At 38.9% G+C, this 23070-nt stretch overlaps 1 protein-coding gene across 4 annotated transcripts in view; it reads left to right on the forward strand.

Annotated features, from left to right (window-relative positions):
• GPBP1 (GC-rich promoter binding protein 1) overlaps positions 1-23070 on the forward strand; it is a 122744-nt gene that overhangs the window by 77296 nt on the left and 22378 nt on the right. For all 4 annotated transcript variants that reach the window (XM_037798765.1, XM_037798763.1, XM_037798766.1 and 1 more), the window contains 2 exons: positions 14045-14168; positions 14301-14524. In XM_037798765.1, coding sequence (XP_037654693.1) covers positions 14045-14168; positions 14301-14524 — 348 coding nt within the window. The remainder of the gene's footprint in view (positions 1-14044; positions 14169-14300; positions 14525-23070) is intronic.

Here is a 23070-nt window from a genome sequence, read left to right on the forward strand (position 1 = left end):
GTTGATTGGAGTTTTTCACCTTGTTTTCCTGTTTCTTGCCCTACCTCTCTGTAGCCTTTTTGTGTGAGAGTCTCCTAAGATATGGTCAACCCCAGTCAGTTTTCCCAGTCCAGAGAGGCCCAGGTCTCAGGAGGAGTGTATGGAGTTTCCTTGAGAATGAGACCCTCCTGTGAGACCTCTTGACTAGGTGTTTTTCCTATGCTGTCCAGCAGGTGGCGCTTGCCAGTCCGCACCTCCCCCGCCGGTGTAAGGAGATGTGTGCCTTTAGTTCTCCTGGTGACCCTGACCCTGTTGGGAGCCTGGCTAACTGAAGCTGGTTTCTGAATTTCAGCCCCTGGGATCTGCCACTGGAGCTGGGCCACGTCCCCCTTTTCTTAGGAAGCTGTGGTCTTTAGTGAATTTTCTCAGCCGTTAGACTTATTGGCTTTGTCTCTGAGAGCTGTTGCCTGGGCCCAAATTGGAAGTCTTTGAGGCTCTCTGTAATGGGCTTCTTAGAGTAGTTATTTAAAAAAAAAAGAGAGAGATAAAAGATTAAAAAAAAAGAAGAAAAGAAAAATAAGGGCCCAGTATGGACTGTTTACAGTCCTTGCAGTTCTGATGGGCTATTGAAATGCTGAAAGACAAGGAGTTGAGGGCGATTAAGGAACAACCAAGAAAGCAGAGAAATTGGCTTTTCAGAGAAGGGTTTTGGATTTGCATATGTGCCTGATTCTCTTTGAGTCCAGCCCTTCTCCATATTATGTTCACCCCAGCTTCAAAATGTCTGTTTTTTATTTGTGTTTTTTTGTTTGTTTGTTTGTTTTTTGCTTTTTGCTAGCCATATCTCCTTTTTGCTGGGCTGACTCCTCCCCATTCTCTGGTGTCTGGTCTCAGTTTATCTATGGTTGGAGTTTCTGTTCAGCAGTCTGAGTTTATCAGTCAGTGCTGCAACTACAGTTTTACCTCCTGGTTCTCAGCATTGGTGGCCCTTCCTCCCTCAGGATTGTGCTTGGCAGGGAGGGGCGTGGGCCCCCTGGCCAAGAGAACTTATGGATGTTACTGATCTCAGCTGTTCCACACATTCACGAGTGTCACGAGTGTTGTATGAGGTATGTTCAAACTCAAATTCCTTTGCGGTGTCCGGTCCGCACAGTTCCTGGCTTTCTACCAACTTCTTCGGAGGAATAACTTAAACTCACACCTCACCATTCCACCATCTTGTCCCCCTAAAATGCCTGCTTCACTTTTGCCAGTGTGGGAGTTCTATTTATGTGATTTGCTTTCATGGCTAGATATTAGACAAATGAATTAATAGGTAGTTTATATTTTTACTCGCTTAGAAGCTTTATAAGTAGGTCAGACTGTATAATTGTCAAAACCATTTGCTTGTGAGTGAAAGGGGACACTATAATTTTATAAATATAATGTAATTAAAAACTGGGACAATTAGGGTGTATGGATGTATGTTCTACCAACTTAAAATCTGTTCCAGTTTGGGGCTTATGTAAATAGCAAGAAATTCTGATTGACAGCCATGAAAATTTTAAATATTAACACCATTCTAATTACGATTATTTTGTCTTACAAACTACATTTATATTGTTCATAGAATACTTTTCATTATTTTTTGTCATTTTCTGTAAACGGAACATTTATCTATCAACATTTAGGTATCTGGGGACTATTAGTACACTAGTATAGAAATTTGCCTCAGGGAAAAAAATTCTATTTTGTCTCCACCTTCTAAGAAATAAAAAATTAGTGGGGAGGTCTGGAAAGTAGGCTCACTCATGTGTGTGTGTAAATATGAGTGTGGGTGGGAAGATAAGCTAAGAGTTTTGTAGTGTTTATTTTTTAGAAACTCTCAAACTATTGGTGGGGTATAAATGGATTTAAAAAATTGGAGGTCAATTTAAGATCATACAAAATGGAAAATTATCCTTTGGTTTAACCCCTATAAATTTATACTACAGGTAAATTCAAATAATGGTGCAAAGATAAGTATTATTACAGGGATGCTTACTGCAGCATTGTATGTAATTGTGAAAAAGTGGATTTGGGCCTATTAATAGGGAATGATTGTAGTAAGTAGATACTATTCTGCTGTTTAAAAATGAAATTAATCTTTGAAGTGTGATAATAGAGCAAAGTTCATGATATTTTAAGGTGAAAAAGTACTATTCCCTTATGTTTGTGTTTTAAAGCCTGTACTTAGCATTGACAGTTTCTGAAAAAGATGTTAGAAACTTGACAGTGGCCTACTTTGGGAAAGTGGGATGGGGAATGACGACTTTGACTTTTCACTTTATACTCTGTTCTAGTTTGCTAATGCTGTGGAATGCAAAACACCAGAGATGGATTGGCTTTTATAAAAAGGGGGGTTTATTTGGCTGTACAGTTACAGTCTTAAGGCCATAAAGTGTTCAAGGTAACACATCAGTAATCAGTTACCTTCACGGGAGGATGGCAAATGGCGTCCGGAAAACCTCTGTTAGCTGGGAAGGCACGTGGCTGGCATCTGCTCCAAAGTTCTGGTTTCAAAATGGCTTTCTCCCAGGACATTCCTCTCTAGCAAGCTTGCTCCTCTTCAAAACAGTCACTCACAGCTGCACTCCATTCAGTCTCTTTGAATCAGCACATTTATATGGCTCCACTGATCAAGGCCCACCCTGAATGGGTGGGGCCATGCCTCCATGGGAGTATCCCACCAGAGTCACCACCCACAGCTGGGTGGGGCACATCTCCATGCAAACAACTTAATTCAAATGTTCCAACTTAATCCCCACTATTCTGTCTGCCCCACAAGATTGCATCAAAGAATATGGCTTTTTCTGAGGGACATAATACATTCAAACTGGCACATACTCCTCTGTACATATAGAATTTTAAAATGTTTTTTGCTCCTTGTTATTTGTTGTTCCTATGTTATTGTCTCTGTAGTAAGTGCTCAATACCTTCTGAATGAATGGACGATACGTTTGTCATTAAAAATAATTGTAATTATTTTTCTTAAAATAACGACTATTTTTAGAAATCTGACACTTCTGTGACATCATACTTTGATTTTTGATTAGACAGACAAAAGGACTTGCTAACATTTCATTTTTCTGTTTCTTCCCTTTATTAGAGAAGTTGTGGGTTTAGAGAACAATCATACATAAAATACAAGATTCTCATTATTAACAGCTTGCATTGGTGTGGAACATTTGTTACAATTGATGATAGCATATCTTAATGATTGTACTGTTATCATAGTTTGTGGTTTATCTTAGGATTCACTGTGTGGTGTACTTCCATGGATTTAAAAAATTTTATTTCAGTTACTGTATATACAATCTAACATTTCCCCTTTAAATCACATTCAGATAAATATTTCAGTGGTGTTAGTTATGTTCACAGTGTTGTGCTACCCACACCACCATCCATTGCCAAAACATTCCAATCATTCCAAATAGGAACCCTGTACATTTTAAGCCTTAACTTCCCATTGCGTATCTCCACCCTGTCCCTGGTAACCTATATTCCAGATTCTGACTCAATGAGTTTACTTATTGTAATTCTTTCAAAATCAGTGAGATCTTACAATATTTTTCCTTTTGTGTCTGACTTATTTCTCTCAACATGATGTCACATGTGTCAGGTCTTCATTCCTTTTTATGGCTGGATGATTTTCCAATGTATTTATAAACCACATTTTATTTATGCGTTCATTGGTTGATGAATACTTGGATTGCTTCTGTCTTTTTGCAGTTGTGAATAACGCCACTAAGGACATGGCTGTGCAAATATTTGTTTGAACTCCTGCTTTCAGTTCTTTTGGGTATATACGTGGTAGTGAGTGGGATTGCCAAATCAATGGTAGCTTTCTGAGGAACTGCCAAACTGTCTTCACAGGAGCTGGGGCATTTTGCATTGCCACCAGCAAGCAGTGAATGAGTATTCCTAATTCTCCACATCTTCTCTAATGCCTGTAATTTTCCATTATTTTTTAATAGTAACTATTCTAATGGGTGTAAAATGGTATCAGGGTTCTTTTTTTTTTTTTAATATATTTTTAATTTTTATTTTGAAATAAATTGAAACTTACAGAAACAGTTGCAAAAATAATACAAACCCCATACACAGAACTCCAGCATACTCCAACCGCCCTCCACCAATACCCTGATCTACCAACTTTAATATTTTGTTACTTTACCATTTCTTTCTTTTCCTCCCTCCGTCCCTCCCTCTGTCCCTGTCATCTGTTGCTCTGTCTTCTGAACATAAGAGAGCAAGTTGCACACATCCTTGAACAAATAATATAATTCACGTATACATTTCCTATGAACAAGAATATTTTTTTTGTAATCACATTAAGTGTAGTTAAGAAGTTCAAGAAGTTTAACATTGATATAAAGCTTACATTCTGTATTTCATTTTTTTCTTATGCCCCAATTGTGTCCTTTTGAGCCTTTTTTACTCTATTCTTAGATCTTATCCAGGATCATCTATGGCATTTAATTGTCATTATCTATTTAGACTGTCTTTTTTTTTCAATTGTGGAAACATATATACAGCATAAATCTTCCCATTCCAAACCCTCCCAAGCATTACATTTAGTGGGATTAATCACGTTTAGAATGTTGTGATACCATCACTTTCCCACCATCCATTACTAGAAATTTCCCTTCACCCCAAACAGAAACCCTACACTCATTTCTTAACTCCCCATTGCCCCTTCCCCCACTTCTCGTAACCTATACTCTGCTTTTTATCTCTATGCTCATATTCTCTGATACAGTCTTTGTGTTTACCGTGGGGCTTAAATTTAACATCTTAAATCTATAACAATCTTGTTTTTCTTTGATACCACCTTAACTTCAATAGGGCACATAAACTATGTTCCTATATTCCTCCATTCCCCCACCTGTATGTAGTTCTTTTCAAAAATTACATATTTAACATTGAGTCCAAAACCACTGATTTATCATTACAGTTTATGTATTTTAGATCCTGTAGGAAGTAAATATTGGAGTTACAAATCAAACACACAGTAGTATTGGTATTTATATTTACCATGTGATCTTTACTGGAAATCCTTATTTTTTCATGTGGTTTCAGTCAATCGTTTAGAGTCCCTTCCTTTCAGCCTGCACAATTCCCCTAAGCATTTCTTATCGGACTCATCTCCTGGTGATGGAGTCCCTCAGCTTTTCATTATCCGGGAATGTTTTCATCTACCCCCTCATTTTTAACCTCCAGGTGTTTGTGAACTTTCCAAGTTTCTGATGGTTACCGACTTCTATTTATATTCCACTGTGGTCAGAGAATGTGTGTTGAATAATCTCAATTTTTTTAAATTTTATTGAGGCTTGTTTTATGTCCCATCCCATCGTCCATTCTGGAGAAAGTTCCGTGATTACCAGAGAAGAATGTGTATCCTGGTGATCTGGGATGCAGTGTTCTGTATATGTCTGTTAAATTTCTCTGTATCTCTCTCTCCTTTCTTTGTTTCTCTGTCGGTAGGGCTTCTTTTAGGGTCTGAAGTAGGGCAGGTCTTTTATTAGCAAAATCTCTCAGCATTTGTGTGTCTGTGAAAAATGTAAGCTCTCCCTCAAATTTGAAGGAGAGTTTTGCTGGATAAAGTATTCTTGGTTGAAAATTTTTCTCTCTCAGAATTTTAAATGTCATGCCACTGCCTTCTTGACTCCATGGTGGCCGCTGAGTAGTCACTACTTAGTCTTATGTTGTTTCCTTTGTATGTGGTGAATTGCTTTTCTCTTGCTGCTTTCAGAACTTGCTCCTTCTCTTCAGTCTTTGACAGTCTGATCAGAATATGTCTTGGGGTGGGTTTATTTGGATTTATTCTATTTGGAATTCGCTGGGCATTTATACTTTGTGTATTTATATTGTGTAGAAGGTTTGGAAAGTTTTCCCCAACAATTTTTTGAATACTCTTTCTAGACCTTTTCCCTTCTCTTCCCCTTCTGGGACACCAATGAGTCTTATATTTGGACGTTTTATTTTATCTATCATATCCTTGAGATCCATTTCGATTTTTTCGATTTTTTTCCCCATTCTTTTTTTTCTTCTTTCATTTTTCCGTTCTGTGGTTCTCAAGGTCGCTGAGTCTTCCTCTAGTCTTGTTGAGCTTCCTCTAGTCTTGTGCTGTGAGTATCCAGAATCCTTTTAATTTGGTCAGTAGTTTCTTTTATTTCCATAAGATCATCTGTTTTTTAATTTACTGTTGGAATTTCTTCTTTATGCTCTTCTAGGGTCGTCTTCATGTCCTTTATATCCTGTGCCATGCTCTTTTTCATGACCCTTATATCCTGTGCCATGCTCTCGTTGTTTGTCTTTAGTTCTTTGATTAATTACTCCAAGTACTGTGTGTCTCCTCTGATCTTTTGATTTGGGTGTTTGGGTTTGGGTTATCCATATTGTCTGTTTTTTTTCATATGCTTTAACATTTTCTTTTGTTTTTGGGCTCTTGGCATTTGCTTTACTTGATAGGGTCCTTTTAGGATATGAAGGATTATTCAAACACCAATCTCTAATTTGTCAGACCTACAGCTTGGTGGAGTACATTTTCTCTAACTAACCAGCAGGTGGTGTCCATGAGTCACCTCTTCCCTTCAAGTCAGTTCTCCCCAACTTTGTTTTTGTGGTGTGTGGGGGTCTGGTTCTTGTGTGGTCCAGTTGGTGCACCAAGTTTGGGTGTGTTGTTGGTGCTGTCTGCCCTGAATATGGGGTGTGTGTCTGAGTGGTTAGGGAGGCAGGGCAGCTTTAATAATCAAACCTCCCAGATGTTCCTGGAAATTTAAGGCTGTTGCAAGAGTCTAAACCTTCATTTCAGTCTCGCCACAGATTCTCTCTGCCGCTGACCCACTAGTCCTTGGTGTTGGCATATGGTCCCTAGGATTTCTGAGTTGGTCCCTCTTCCCAGCCATACCCTTCTAGGGCCTCTGCTGAGGGAAGGCTAGTGTTATGTCACCAGTGTGCGCCGTCCCTCAAGGGATGCCCTGGGCCGCCGGGTTCTGCAGGGGCGTTTTCAGCCTGCTGTAAAGATGGCTAATGGGGCGTCTTAATTTCCCCCTTTTCACAGAGCTCCCACCTTCCCAGCTCTGGGACAGTTATCTGTGGGTGTGCGAAAGGCTGTTGCCCACACCCGATATTGTGGCATGTGCGTGGTGTTGCTGGAAACACTTCCCATCACATTGGGTCCCTTGGCGCGGCTCTGAGCTGTGGCTCAGGCGCTGGGCAGGAGCCTTACCAGCCTGCCGGGAAGATGGCTTCAAGGGGCGTGGATTTTTTTTTCCCCTTTTGGCTCACCTCTGCCTGCCTCGCTCTGAGACAGTTAGCAGTGGTTATGCGAAAGGCTATCTTCCATCCCAGATTTTGAGGTGTTTGCACAGCCCGTTCCTACCGCGCTTCACTGTGTGGTTCTTGCTGCTGTACCTGCAGCCGGTTTTGGTTTTTTTTAAAAAAGGACTAGTCCGTCTCCAGATGCCAACCCACGGTTTTCCCACACTGCAGCATGGCTGCCGGACATTCAGCAGGCTCACTCGCTCGTTTCAGAACTCAGACTCCCAGTTTCACCAAGTGCACGGTCCCTGTGGATTTAGCAGACCTTGTCCAGCTGGTGCATCGCTGGAACTCATGGGTTCTTTTTTAAAATTCAATTTTTGTGAGATATATTCACATACCATACAGTCATTCAAAGCATACAGTTGTTCACAATACCATTACATAGTTGTGATTCATCACCACAATAAATTTTTGAACATTTCCATTACCACACACACAAAAATAAAAATAAAAATCCCATCTTCCCATTTCCCCTTATAGTTCATTTAGTTCCCAATTTCCTACTGATCTATCCATACACTGGTTAGAGGAAGTGTGAGCCGCAAGGTTTTCACAATTACACAGTCACACAGTGTAAGCTATATAGTTATATAGTCATCTTCAAGAATCAAGGATACTAGTTGCAGTTAAATAGCTTCAGCTCTTTACTTTTAGCTATTCCAGTACACTAAAAACGGGATACCTATGTCGTGCGGAAGAAAACTTCCAGAATGACCTTTGACCCCATTTCAAATCTCTCAGCCACTGAAACTTTATTTTTTTTTTTTAATTTCTCTTTCCCCTTTTGGTCCAGAGGCTTTCTCAGTCCTGTGATGCTGGGTCCAGGCTTATCTGTGGAAGTCATGTCCCATGTTGACAGAGAGATTTACGTCCCTGGGAGTCATTTCCCATGTACAGGGGAGGGCAGTGACCTGCAGAGCTGGCTTAGAGAGGCCACATCTGAGCAACAAAAGAGGTTCTTTTGTTGTGACTGTTAGGCACAATTGTAAGTAGGAGTAGCTTCTCCTTTGTAGTAACATACGTCGTAAGGACAAGCCCCAAGTTCCAGGGCTTGGCCTTCCAAATTTGGTAGTCCCCAATGCTTGTAAGAATATCAGAAATTCCCCAGGTGGGGAAGTTTAATACTTCCATGTTTTCTCCCAGTCCCTCAAGGGGATTTTGCAAATACATTTTTATTCTCTGCTAAAATTGCTCTGGGATGTTTCAGGGCTTCACACTTACCCGTACAAACCAACCACATCTCACTGTCTAGTCCAAGTTCCATGTGATTATGGTGTTTGGATACTGACCTACAAGTTAAATTATGTAGTGTGCTACAAAAAATACAGGTTTTGCACCGAATAAACATTTCTTCCTTTGATCTCACACAGAAGTTGAAGTTTTAAAACACCATCAATACCATCCTTTATCCTTTAGTCTGATTTACCTTAGTCATAACCAAGTCCATTTCATATCTCTAATGGAAGTCTGATCTCTTTTTCAGCGTCTTTAACGTTTGCTGTATGGGGGTAATGCTGACATTCATTGCTGCTGAACTCTGCCTGTGAGTCTCAGGTGTCGCACAGATACACGAAGTTACAGGGACTGGCCAGCTCAGCATCTCAGAATTTAGAGATAACCATTACAACTCAGGAATAGATGTGACTGCTGTAAGAGTTTACAATCTAGGAACCTTTACCATAAGCCTTCCCCTGATAATCTCTGCTCTGAGATTCAATTCTCAGAGTTGGCACATTATAGTGAGTCCATGTTTGTGAGGTATTACAATATTTGTCTTTTTGATTTTGACTTACCTCACTCAATATACCATCCTCAAGGTCTGTTTACCTAGGTGGATACCTCACCACTTCATTTCTTTTTGCCACTACTTGGTATTCCATTGTATGTAGACACCACAGTTCACCATTCTGTTTATTAGTCATTTGTACCCTTAGGCCCGAATTGTGACTATGGGGCCATAAACACTTGTGTGCAATGTCCGCTCATGTCCCTGCTCTCAGTTCTTCTAAGTGTTTACTCAATAAAGGGGTTACAGGACCATAGTTACCTTCCTGTGGAACCACCACACTGCCCTCCAGATGGGCTGTGCAATTCTCCTTCCCTACCAACAGTGAATAGGTACATCCCTCCCTCCACATGTTCTCCGGCACTTGTATTCCTTTGTTTATTTTTTAAAGTTTTATTCATACACCATACAATCCACCCTAAGTAAATAATCAGTGATTCCCAGCATAATCACACAGTTATGCATTCATCACCATAATCTATATGAGGACATTTCCATCTCTTCCTCAAAGAAAGAGGAAAAGGAGAGAGAGAGAGAAAAAAAGAATAAAAATAAAAAAGTTAGAAGAAAAGTAAAAATAAAATACAATGAAAAGGTCAGAGAACATCACCAATACCAAGAATCCTGTTATCACTCCCTTATATCCCCCCTTATAGACATTTAGGTTTGGTATATTGCCTTTGTTAGAATTAATGGAACCTTCTTACGATGTTACCACTAACTATAGATTCCAGTTTGCATTGATTGTATTTTTTCCCTTATACCATCCCATTTTCAACACCTTGCAAAGTTGATATTCATTTGTTTTCTCCATTTGAAAACATTCTTATATTTGTGCATTAATCATCATCGTTGACCACTCTAGTTTCCCCTAAATTACACAATCTCTGTCTTTATCTTCTATCTTTCCTTCTGGTGTCATACCTGCCCTTAGCCTTTTTCTTTCAACCATACTCACACTCATCTTGGTTCAGACTACTCACAGTATACATCACACACATAATATTATACTATCCATTCTATTTCTGGATCTATACAATCATTCCTGTTGAACTTTCTGTACTCGTTCGGCATCAGATGCTTGATCTCTAGCCTCTATCTCTTGATAACCTGTGTTCTCAACTCTCAAATTTCGCTCATCAATGTTAGTCCATGTTAGTGAGACCATACAGTATCTGTTCTTTTGTTTCTGGCTAATTTCCCTCAGCATAATGTCTGCTGTCTACCTTTTTTGTCTTTTGGATTTTATATGTCTATCTTACTTTATTTTTATTTTTTCCTCTCTTTGTCTTTTTACCCTTACTGATAGTCTTCATTTCTACACTCTTTTCCAAACCTCTCTCTCCTGCCTTTTCCTACCTGCCTGTAGTGCTTCCTTTAGTATTTCTTGTAGAGCAGGTATCTTGTTCACAAACTCTCTCTGTGTCTGTCTGAAAATATTTTAATTTCTCCCTCATTTTTTGGGGTACTTTATCAAAGATTTTATTAAATATCAAAAACAGTATTCAGTAATTAAGTTGATACTGTTTACCTAAGCATTGGTTATTGGACATAACCAAATTCCAGATGATTTTTTTTAAATTTTCTAATGCAATTTTATTGAGATATACTCAAGCACCATATAATCCATCCAAAGTATACATTCCATTAGTTCTGTTTGCTTCCTTTTTAATGCTTCTGTCTCTTTATTGAGTTTCTCATATTGTTCATTCATTGTTTTTCTGATGTCCATTAGTTCTTTCTCTGTATTTTCCTTCATCTTCTTGAGTGTTTTTAAGGTCCTTTTTTTAAAGGCTTTGTTCGGCATGTCCACATTCTGATTTTCTTTGTTGGTGTTTTCTGGATTTGTGTCCTCATCTTTGGATGGCCCATCATTTCTTGTTTCTTTGCCTTATAATCTTTTGTTGCACGCCATACGTATTTTCAAATGTCAACTCTGGGTTTATTCCCTGAGATGTCTGTTTCTTGATTTTTTAACCAGCTGGTGATAAGACAGATTTTCTTGACCTTCATCCCTTCAATCAGAAAGATCTGCCCAAGGCACATGCAGGGTTTTCCCTGTCTTTCTGGGCCTGTCTCTTGTCCTAGCCTTTTGCTTGTTAGTTGATTTGGAGTTCCCCTGTTTACAAACATTGGGTTCTCCCCTCTGCTTTCCAGGAGACTACCCCCTTCTTCTGGATGTTTGATGCAGGCAAGTTTGAAGACTGTCAGCCTCTATAACTTCTTACACTTGTTTTGTTGTCTCAAGCCTCTTTTGCCTATCTTGCAAGTTCTGGGAGTAGAGGTACTCGTGAGGACTTTCCCATTCTAGCTTTTTGCCAGCTGAAATGGCCTAGAACACACGAAGGTGGCGCAGACTGGCTCCAAAGTGCCCTAGGAAGGGAATGAACGAGGGCACCAAGAGCTTTTTTCATGGCTCCCCAGAACTGAGCTTTCTTGTCCTGCCCAGCATATGCAGCCCTACAACTAACTGTCCCCTGCAGCCCTGAGGAAGCATAGTGTCTTTAATTTCCTGCCACTGCCTTTGTCCGGGATGGGTTGAGACAAAGGCCCCGTTGAAATCAGCCGGGGCCCCCATGTTCTCAATTTGCTAATCGAAAGCTGTGATCAGTGATTACCCGTGTCCACCCCTGGTCTTGGGGAAGAGCATTTTTATGTCCGTTTCTGTCACTAGCGTGCTAGCCAGGGGCTGGATCCCATGGTGCCCTTGCGCAAGAGTGGGTCATGGGCACCAGTAGCTACTGCCCCACAGAGAGCAGTTTACTATTCTTCACTGTAATTTATCAGCCTCTTCCTTCCATTCTTTCCAGAATGCTGTACAGTGTTCTTCTGGCCTCTGGAGTTTCAAAGTGTTGTTTCAGACAGTTCCTGCCTGTTTTAATTGTTGTTCTGTTGGGAAGTCCGTGTCCTCGAGTGCCCTACTCTGCCATCTTCCTACAGTCCTTCTCTGTAGCATTTCCTTTGTTCACAGATGTGAAGAAAAGGAGGATGCAGCATTTCATATAGCAAATTTGAAATAATCTCTTTATTACGGTCCAGTTGACGAAAGTCACTGGGAATTTTACCTAAGTCTCATTTTTAAAGTACTGTGGTAAATATTTTGTTTCCTTTTATTTTAGAAAGCACCTTACTCCTCTCCCATTGAGACAGAAATCTGTACTTTATCAGGATTGCTTGATGCTAGTTAAATATATGCTGGATCAGATGTCAGGCATTGTAACAAGTATGCTAATATTATTGGTCTTTTTAAAACTTGGGGGTACTTAATGCAGGTACTTTAATCGAAGCAGTAATTTAGAAGTGGAAAGGAAGAGAATGGAGAGAAGGGCAACTTGAAAGCTCTTGTCATAATTCTCTAATGCCCTTGCCATTACCTGATTGACATTTAAGTAACTTGAGTTCATACAGTTAGGTCCTCTGCCCCCTAATTTAATGGTAACTTCAAAATTAGATTTATAGGTAGCCTCTTGTCTTCCATGAGTTGAAGAAACACTTGTCTGACTCACTCATAAGGAGTTTGGCTGTTTGTTTCCTCATAGCTTTACCAAAAAGGCCTTATCTACTTTTTTCATACCAGCAGTATGCAGGAGTATATGTTTATTTTCAAACCTTACTATCATTAATTTTGTCTTTTTCGTTTTTGCTTATCTGATGGGTAAGAAATAACCCAGACTTGCTTTAATTTGCATTTTCTTTTTTTACTAGAGAAACTGGGTATGTTTATCTATGGTTTTTGACTCTTTGTATTTCTCAGAATTACCTATTCGGGTTCATTGTTCTGTTTTTTCTAATGGGTTGTCCTTTGTATTGAATTATAACATGCTCTCTCTATATTTTATATCTTAATCTATCGTATTTCTTGCATTGAAAATATAGCCTCACAATCTTTTGTGTCATTCAACTTCATTTGTGTCTTTAAACAAAGTTTCTCAAATCACATGTGTCTTTTTTTATCATAATTTCTGCATTTTAGGTCTTGTTGTGTAAGAAGACCTTCCTCAAAAATTATAAAAATTTCTCCTTCATTTTTTTCTGCTCTTAGTTTTGTTTCTGATGTTTAGTTCTTTAACCCATGTAGAATTTCTCTGTGTATGGTATGAGAGAGGATTCTAATTTTAACTTTTCTTCTTTTATAGATGGTCTCATTTTTCTTAACTGTTTTAATTGCCTCCATTATCATAATTAAATTTCCATTTATATATTTGTACCAGTAGTATGTTTTACTATTTGGCATAGCAAATGTTCCTCCATTCCCTCCACCCTGCTCCTGTCCCCATCCTCCCCACTTGTTGCAGTCCCCAAAAATTTTTGGCAGTTTTTATACATTTTTCCTTTCAGGTGACCTTCCTGAATCCATTTGTTGAAATCACATTTTTTTTAATTTGAAATTTTTATTGGGATTTTATTACGCTAATGAATTAATATTGGGAAAGTAAATTTTTGGGTATTTTGTTTGCTAGATGTTTCTAAATTTTTTTAAAAAATACTTTTTGCACAGTTTTGTTACAAGTTTGGTTTACATTTGCTTTGGTGAGGAGTTTGGAAATAAATCTTAGAGAAATTAAAATAAAACTGAAACTTCAATTTGACATTTTCCGATGTAGAAGAAAACCTTTTGAACTATTAACAAAAATGTTTAAATCAAGTTAGGGCGTGACATGTAGAATATTAGATTTTATTTCAAGAAAAGCATACCATATTTTACTTTGTTTCCCTCAGAATGGAATTTTACCTTAAAAATTTTTTTGATGAGTAGATGGAGTTGTTGAACTGTTTCAGAAAGACATTCTTGTTTCCAAACACCTTGAAAATAAGTAAAATTGTTCCCCTTAATCATTTAAAATTCCTGTAAATAAATTAGGCAGGGAGGTTATTAGTTTTTAAAATTATATTTTGGTTTAGTATTTACCTATATGTTTATAATTGTTTCAGTCGTCATTGAATTTTGAAAAGCATTCTGAAAACTTTTCATGGACAGAAAATCGTTATGATGTGAATCGTCGGCGCCATAACTCTTCAGATGGCTTTGATTCTGGTATTGGGCGTCCTAACGGAGGTAAGATTTCCTAAAGAATGCTCGAGTTTAAATATAATTTTCTTCACATTCTTTTTAAGAATGTTTTGATTGTGATGCAATCTTTAAGATAGGATTTACCTTCTTTAATTTGTAATACTTTATCAAATAAAGGTAACTTTGGAAGGAAAGAAAAAAATGGATGGCGTACGCATGGAAGAAATGGTACTGAAAACATAAATCATCGAGGGGGATACCATGGTGGAAGTTCCCGTTCTCGTAGCAGTATTTTCCATTCTGGAAAAAGCCAAGGACTGCATGAAAACAGCATACCTGACAATGAAACTGGGAGGAAAGAGGACAAGAGAGAACGCAAACAGTTTGAGGCTGAGGATTTTGTAAGTTTCTTGTAATTTTTAATACAAGCAAGGTTTCTGCAAGGACCGTTTTAGCATCAGAGCTCTCTAATGAGATTTTATCAGTACAGCTTATTTTCTACAGGAATCACACTTTTTACAGGTAATTGTCAAATTATTTTTAATCCTTGCTTTTTTTTTTTTTTTTTTTTTTAAGGGCTTTTTGTTCATAATCCCCTTTCCAATTTCTTTTTTCTCTTTGGGTTTTTTTTTTTTTTTTTTTTTTTTTAATATCCCCAAGCTTTGTGACGCTGTTTATTCTCAGTTTCACTGTGCGGGCTTTTAAAACTTTTGATGTATCTATGTGAGCTTTTATTCTTTACAGAAATTTGAACAGTTTCTCTTAGAACTACTGGCTGAGCTTAGTGGCTTATTTTCAAGTGCATGATAATATCTAGAAAGCTCTCGATTTTTGGGGGAAGGAATATTTTATCAATTTATTTTACTTAGATTGTCTCTTTTAAATAACACTTGATTATTCATGTATGACTCTAAAGTTAATCACAGGATAGCTTTCTTAATTGTTCAGCTATATTCTGTACTCAAATGTTTCTTTGTGGTCAGAGAATGCAAATTAATTGCTAGCCTAATTCAGATGTAATTAGGCATGTTAACTCAATCACTAAAATAAGTATGAGCTAATTAAAAACAAGATTTTCTCAGTTTTCTCTCATTCCAAACTCTCACCCTGACTTTTGTCTAAAGGCTGTGCTTCTCATATTGAAAGAAAAATTGATCTGGTATACAATCCTGTTTATCTACTTCCTATTTTTTTTTTTTTTTTTTTTTTTAAATCATCATTTTATTGAGATATATTCACATACCACGCAGTCATACAAAACAAATTGTACTTTCGATTGTTTACAGTACCATTACATAGTTGTACATTCATCACCTAAATCAATCCCTGACACCTTCATTAGCACACACACAAAAATAACAAGAATAATAATTAGAGTGAAAAAGAGCAATTGAAGTAAAAAAGAACACTGGGTACCTTTGTCTGTCTGTTTCCCTCCCCTACTTTTCTACACATCCATCCATAAACTAGACAAAGTGGTGTTTGGTCCTTATGGCTTTCCCAATCCCATTGTCACCCCTCATAAGCTACATTTTTATACAACTGTCTTCGAGATTCATGGGTTCTGGGTTGTAGTTTGATAGTTTCAGGTATCCACCACCAGCTACCCCAATTCTTTAGAACCTAAAAAGGGTTGTCTAAAGTGTGCATAAGAGTGCCCACCAGAGTGACCTCTCGGCTCCTTTTGGAATCTCTCTGCCACTGAAGCTTATTTCATTTCCTTTCACATCACCCTTTTGGTCAAGAAGATGTTCTCCGTCCCACGGTGCCAGGTCTACATTCCTCCCTGGGAGTCATATTCCACGTTGCCAGGGAGATTCACTTCCCTGGGTGTCTGATCCCACGTAGGGGGGAGGGCAGTGATTTCACCTTTCAAGTTGGCTTAGCCAGAGAGAGAGGGCCACATCTGAGCAACAAAGAGGCATTCAGGAGGAGACTCTTAGGCACAAATACAGGGAGGCCTAGCCTCTCCTTTGCAGCAACCGTCTTCCCAAGGGTAAAACTTATGGTAGAGGGCTCAACCCATCAAACCACCAGTCCCCTATGTCTGTGGTCATGTTAGCAACCATGGAGGTGGGGTAGGCGAATACCCCTGCATTCTCCACAGGCTCCTCAAGGGGGCACTACATCTTTTTTTTTTTTTTTTTTTTTTTTTTTTTTTTAACTTTCCCTTCTTTTTTCAAATCACCTGTATGAAAAAAAAAAGTTAAAAAGAAAACAAACATACAATAAAAGAGCATTTCAAAGAGACCATAGCAAGGGAGTAAGAAAAAGACAACTAACCTAAGATAACTGCTTAACTTCCAACATGTTCCTACTTTACTCCAAGAAAGTTACATAATATAGCAACATTTCAGTGAACTTGTTTCTACTACAACCATCAGAAATTAACAGACCATAGTCATTTCTGGGCATCCCCAGAACGTTAAATAGCTTATCTGTTCTTCCTGGATTATTGTTCCCCCTTCCTTAATTGCTCTCTACTGCTAGTTCCCCTACATTCTACATTATAAACCATTTGTTTTACATTTTTCAAAGTTCACATTAGTGGTAGCATATAATATTTCTCTTTTTGTGCCTGGCTTATTTCGCTCAGCATTATGTCTTCAAGGTTCATCCATGTTGTCATATGTTTCACCAGATCGTTCCTTCTTACTGCCGCGTAGTATTCCATCGTGTGTATATACCACATTTTATTTATCCACTCATCTGTTGAAGGACATTTGGGTTGTTTCCATCTCTTGGCAATTGTGAATAATGCTGCTATGAACATTGGCGTGCAGATATCTGTTCGTGTCACTGCTTTCCGATCTTCCGGGTATATACCGAGGAGTGCAATCGCTGGATCGAATGGTAGCTCTATATCTAGTTTTCTAAGGAACTGCCAGACTGACTTCCAGAGTGGCTGAACCATTATACAGTCCCACCAACAATGAATAAGAGTTCCAATTTCTCCACATCCCCTCCAGCATTTGTAGTTTCCTGTTTGTTTAATGGCAGCCATTCTAACCGGTGTTAGATGGTATCTCATTGTGGTCTTAATTTGCATCTCTCTAATAGCTAGTGAAGCTGAACATTTTTTCATGTGTTTCTTGGTCATTTGTATTTCCTCTTCAGAGAACTGTCTTTTCATATCTTTTGCCCATTTTATAATTGGGCTGTCTGTACTATTGTCATTGAGTTGTAGGATTTCTTTGTATATGCAAGATATCAGTCTTTTGTCAGATACATGGTTTCCAAAAATTTTTTCCCATTGAGTTGGCTGCCTCTTTACCTTTTTGAGAAATTCCTTTGAGGTGCAGAAACTTCTAAGCTTGAGGAGTTCCCATTTATCTATTTTCTCTTTTGTTGCTTGTGCTTTGGGTGTAAAGTCTAGGAAGTGGCCTCCTAATACAAGGTCTTGAAGATGTTTTCCTACATTATCTTCTAGGAGTTTTATGGTACTTTCTTTTATATTGAGATCTTTGGTCCATTTTGAGTTAATTTTTGTGTAGGGGGTGAGGTAGGGGTCCTCTTTCATTCTTTTGGATATGGATATCCAACTTTCCCAGCCCCATTTGTTGAAAAGACCATTATGGCTCAGTTCGGTGACTTTGGGGGCCTTATCAAAGATCAGTCGGCCATAGATCTGAGGGTCTATCTCTGAATTCTCAATTCGATTCCATTGATCTATATGTCTATCTTTGTGCCAGTACCATGCTGTCTTGGCAACTGTGGCTTTATAATAAGCTTCAAAGTCAGGGAGTGTAAGTCCTCCCACTTCGTTTTTCTTTTTTAGAGTGTCTTTAGCAATTCGAGGCATCTTCCCTTTCCAAATAAATTTGATAACTAGCTTTTCCAAGTCTGCAAAGTAGGTTGTTGGAATTTTGATTGGGATTGCATTGAATCTGTAGATGAGTTTGGGTAGAATTGACATCTTAATGACATTTAGCCTTCCTATCCATGAACATGGAATATTTTTCCATCTTTTAAGGTCCCCTTCTATTTCTTTTAGTAGAGTTATGTAGTTTTCTTTGTATAGGTCTTTTACATCTTTGGTTAAGTTGATTCCTAGGTACTTGATTTTTTTAGTTGCTATTGAAAATGGTATCTTTTTCTTGAGTGTCTCTTCAGTTTGTTCATTTCTAGCATATAGAAACATTGCTGACTTATGTGCATTAATCTTGTATCCCGCTACTTTGCTAAATTTGTTTATTAGCTCTAGTAGCTGTATCGTCGATTTCTCAGGGTTTTCTAGATATAAGATCATATCATCTGCAAACAATGACAGTTTTACTTCTTCTTTTCCAATTTGAATGCCTTTTATTTCTTTGTCTTGCCGGATTGCCCTGGCTAGCACTTCCAGCACAATGTTGAATAACAGTGGTGACAGCGGGCATCCTTGTCTTGTTCCTGATCTTAGAGGGAAGGCTTTCAGTCTCTCACCATTGAGTACTATGCTGGCTGTGGGTTTTTCATATATGCTCTTTATCATGTTGAGGAAGTTTCCTTCAATTCCTACCTTTTGAAGTGTTTTTATCAAAAAGGGATGTTGGATTTTGTCAAATGCTTTTTCAGCATCTATTGAGATGATCAATTGATTTTTCCCTTTCGAGTTTTTAATGTGTTGTAATACATTGATTGTTTTTCTGATGTTGAACCATCCTTGCATGCCTGGAATGAACCCCACTTGGTCATGGTGTATGATTTTTTTAATGTGTCTTTGGATTCGATTTGCAAGTATTTTGTTGAGGATTTTTGCATCTATATTCATTAGGGAGATTGGCCGGTAGTTTTCCTTTTTTGTAGCATCTTTGCCTGGTTTTGGTATTAGATTGATGTTAGCTTCATAAAATGAGTTAGGTAGTGTTCCATTTTTTTCAATGTTTTGAAAGAGTTTGAGTAAGATTGGTGTCAGTTCTTTCTGGAAAGTTTGGTAGAATTCCCCTGTGAAGCCATCTGGCCCTGGGCATTTATTTGTGGGAAGATTTTTGATGACTGATTGGATCTCTTTGCTTGTGATGGGTTGGTTGAGGTCTTCTATTTCTTCTCTGGTCAGTCTAGGTTGTTCATATGTTTCCAGGAAATTGTCCATTTCTTCTACATTATCCAGTTTGTTGCCATACAGTTGTTCATAATATCCTCTTATAATTTTTTTAATTTCTTCAGGATCTGCAGTTATGTCACCTTTTTCATTCATTATTTTGTTTATATGGGTCTTCTCTCTTTTTGATTTTGTCAGTCTAGCTAGGGGCTTGTCAATCTTGTTGATCTTCTCAAAGAACCAACTTTTGGTGATATTTATCCTTTCTGTTGTTTTTTTGTTCTCTATGTCATTTATTTCTGCTTTAATCCTTGTTATTTCTTTTCTTGTACTTGGTTTAGGATTGGTTTGCTGTTCATTTTCTAGCTTCTTCAGTTGATCCATTAGTTCTTTGATTTTGGCTCTTTCTTCCTTTTTAATATATGCGTTTAGTGCTATAAATTTCCCCCTTAGCACTGCTTTTGCTGCATCCCATAGGTTTTGGTATGTTGTGTTCTCATTTTCATTCGTCTCTATATATTTAGCAATTTCTCTTGCTATTTCTTCTTTAACCCACTGATTGTTTAGGAGTGTGTTGTTTAACCTCCAGGTATTTGTGAATTTTCTAAGTCTCTGATGGTTATTGACTTCTAATTGTATTCCATTGTGGTCAGAGAATGTGCTTTGAATGATTTCAATCTTTTTAAATTTATTGAGGCTTGTTTATGTCCCAGCATATGATCTATTCTGGAGAAAGTTCCGTGAGCACTAGAAAAGTATGTGTATCCTGGTGATTTGGGATGTAATGTCCTGTAGATGTCTGTTAAATCTAATTCATTTATCAGATTGTTTAGGTTTTCAATTTCCTTATTGGTCTTCTGTCTGGTTGATCTATCTATAGGAGAGAGTGATGTGTTGAAGTCTCCCACAATTATTGTGGAAACATCAATTGCTTCCTTTAGTTTTGCCAATGTTTCTCTCATGTATTTTGTGGCACCTTGATTGGGTGCATAGACATTTACGATTGTTATTTCTTCTTGCTGAATTGCCCCTTTTATTAGTATGTAGTGGCCTTCTTTGTCTCTCAAAACATCCCTGCATTTGAAGTCTATTTTATCTGAGATTAATATTGCTACACCTGCTTTCTTTTGGCTGTAGCTTGCATGAAATATTTTTTTCCATCCTTTCACTTTCAATTTCTTTGTGTCCCTGTGTCTAAGATGAGTCTCTTGTATGCAACATATTGATGGTTCATTTTTTTTGATCCATTCTGCGAATCTATATCTTTTAATTGGGGAGTTTAATCCATTTACATTCAACGTTAAAACCGTGAAGGCATTTCTTGAATCGGCCATCTTATCCTTTGGATTATGTTTGCCATATTTTTCCCTCTCTCTATTAATATCCTTTATTGTACCCATACCGAATCTCTTTAGTACTGAACCTTTCTCCAAGTCTCTCTGTCCTGTCTTTGTTTCTCTGTCTGTAGGGCTCCCTTTAGTATCTCCAGTAGGGCAGGTCTCTTGTTAGCAAATTCTCTCAGCATTTCTTTGTCTGTGAAAATTTAAGCTCTCCCTCAAATTTGAAGGAGAGCTTTGCTGGATAAAGTATTCTTGGCTGGAAATTCCTCTCTCTCAGAATTTTAAATATATCGTGCCATTGCCTTCTCGCCTCCATGGTGGCTGCTGAGTAGTCACTACTTAGTCTTATGCTGTTTCCTTTGTATGTGGTGAATTGCTTTTCTCTTGCTGCTTTCAGAACTTGCTCCTTCTCTTCTATGTTTGACAGTGTGATCAGTATATGTCTCGGAGTGGGTTTTTTTGGATTTATTCTATTTGGAGTTCGCTGAGCATTTATGATTTGTGTATTTATGTTGTTTAGAAGATTTGGGAAGTTTTCCCCAACAATTTCTTTGAATACTCTTCCTAGACCTTTACCCTTTTCTTCCCCTTCTGGGACACCAATGAGTCTTATATTCGGACGCTTCATATTATCTATCATATCCCTGAGGTCCATTTCGAGTTTTTCAATTTTTTTCCCCATTCTTTCTTTTATGCTTTCATTTTCCATTCTGTCATCTTCCAGGTCACTGATTCGTTGTTCAACTTCCTCTAGTCTTGTACTATGAGTGTCCAGAATCTTTTTAATTTGGTCAACAGTTTCTTTAATTTCCATAAGATCATCCATTTTTTTATTTAGTCTTGCAATGTCTTCTTTATGCTCTTGTAGGGTCTTCTTGATTTCCTTCATATCCCGTACTAGGGTCTCATTGTTCATCTTTAGTTCTTTGAGTAGCTGCTCTAGGTGTGTCTCTTCTGGTCTTTTGATTTGGGTGCTTGGGCTTGGGTTATCCATATCGTCTGGTTTTTTCATATGCTTTATAATTTTCTGTTGTTTTTGGCCTCGTGGCATTTGCTGTCCTTGATAGGGTTCTTTTAGGGTTTGTAGACCAGTTGAAGTCCTTATCTCTAATTTATCAGATCTACAGCTTCGTGGAGTACACTTTCTCTAACTAACCAGCAGGTGGCGTCCACGAGCCACCTGTTCTCCACAAGCCAGATCTCCCCTGTTTAGCCTTTTTGGTGAGTGGGGGAGTGAGTCTTGTGGGGCCCAATTGGTGTCCCAAGCTTGCGTGTGTAGTTGGTGTTGCCTGCCCTGTATGTGGGGCGTGTTTCTGGGCAGTCGGGGAGGGGGGGTGGCCCTAACAATCAAATCTCCCTGATGATCCTAGAGTTTTAAAGCTACTGCAATAGTCTAATCCTTCAGTTCAGTCCTGCCACAGTTTGTCTCTGCCACTGACCCACAAGTCTTTGGTATTGGCGTATGGCTCCTGAGACTTGCAAGTGGGCCCCTCTTCCAGGCTGTGCACCCCGGGTCCTCTGTTGAGGGATGACTGTGCTATGTCACAGGTGAGTGCCGTCCCCCCAGGGCAGTTCTGGGCTGCTGGGCTGTGTTGGGAGGCTCCCAGTCTGCTCAAATGATGGCTGAATGGGGCTCTGTTAATTCACACTGCTCCCCCTTCCCAGCTCTGGGACATTCAGCTGAGGTTGCAGGGAAGGCTAATGTCCACGCCCAGTTTTGTGGTGTGTGCCTGTTATTTGAAGCACTTCCGTCACACTGGGTTGTCTGGGGCAGCTCTGGGCTATGGGGCTGGCGATGGGCAGGAGTGTTTCCTGTCCACCAGGATGGTGGCTGTGAGCGGACACCGCCCTTTTCTTGGGAAGTTGTGTTGTTTAGTGAATTTTCTCAGCCACTGGATTATTGCCTTTTGTCTCAGAGCTCTCTTATTTCTGCTCTTGACTTGACGTGCCCAAATTTCAATTCTTTGAAGCTTTCTGTATTGAGCTTCTTAGAGTAATTGTTTTAGAAAAAGCAAAAAGGATTTAAAAAAAAAAAAAAAAAAAAAAACGGCCCTCCTCAGAGATCTAATGGGTTATTGAAATGCTAATAGACAAAGCAACCAGGGCCATTAAGGAAAGGTGCCCTGGGCAGAGAGATCAGCCTTGCTTCGGGATTTGCATATGCGCCTCAAGGCCTGATCTCCGCCCTTCCCCTTTCTGTGTTCACCAGAACTCCAAAAATCCTCTGCTTTTACTTTGGAGCTTCTCGTGTTGTTTTCCTTCTATGCCCGTCTCCTCTCTGCTGGGCTGGCTGCTCTCAGAGTCTCTGGTGTCTGGCCTCAGTCTATCTATGGTTGGAGTTTGAATCAGTAGAATGAATTTCCGATGAGAGCAGCCACTGCAATTCTCCCTTCTCCTTCCTGGAGCTGACAGCCCCTCCTCCCCCGGGACTGAGCCTGGCAGGGAGGGGCGCGGGTCCCCTGGCCGCAAAAACTTACAGATTTCGGTGATCTCAGCAGTTCCACGTTTTCATGAGTGTTGTATGAAGTATGCCCAAAGACAGATTGCTCTGTGGTGTCCAGTCCACGCAGTTCCTGGCTTTTTA

The sequence above is a fragment of the Choloepus didactylus genome, chromosome 11 (assembly GCF_015220235.1).
Source record: "Choloepus didactylus isolate mChoDid1 chromosome 11, mChoDid1.pri, whole genome shotgun sequence".
NCBI classification, from domain to species: Eukaryota; Metazoa; Chordata; class Mammalia; order Pilosa; family Megalonychidae; genus Choloepus; species Choloepus didactylus.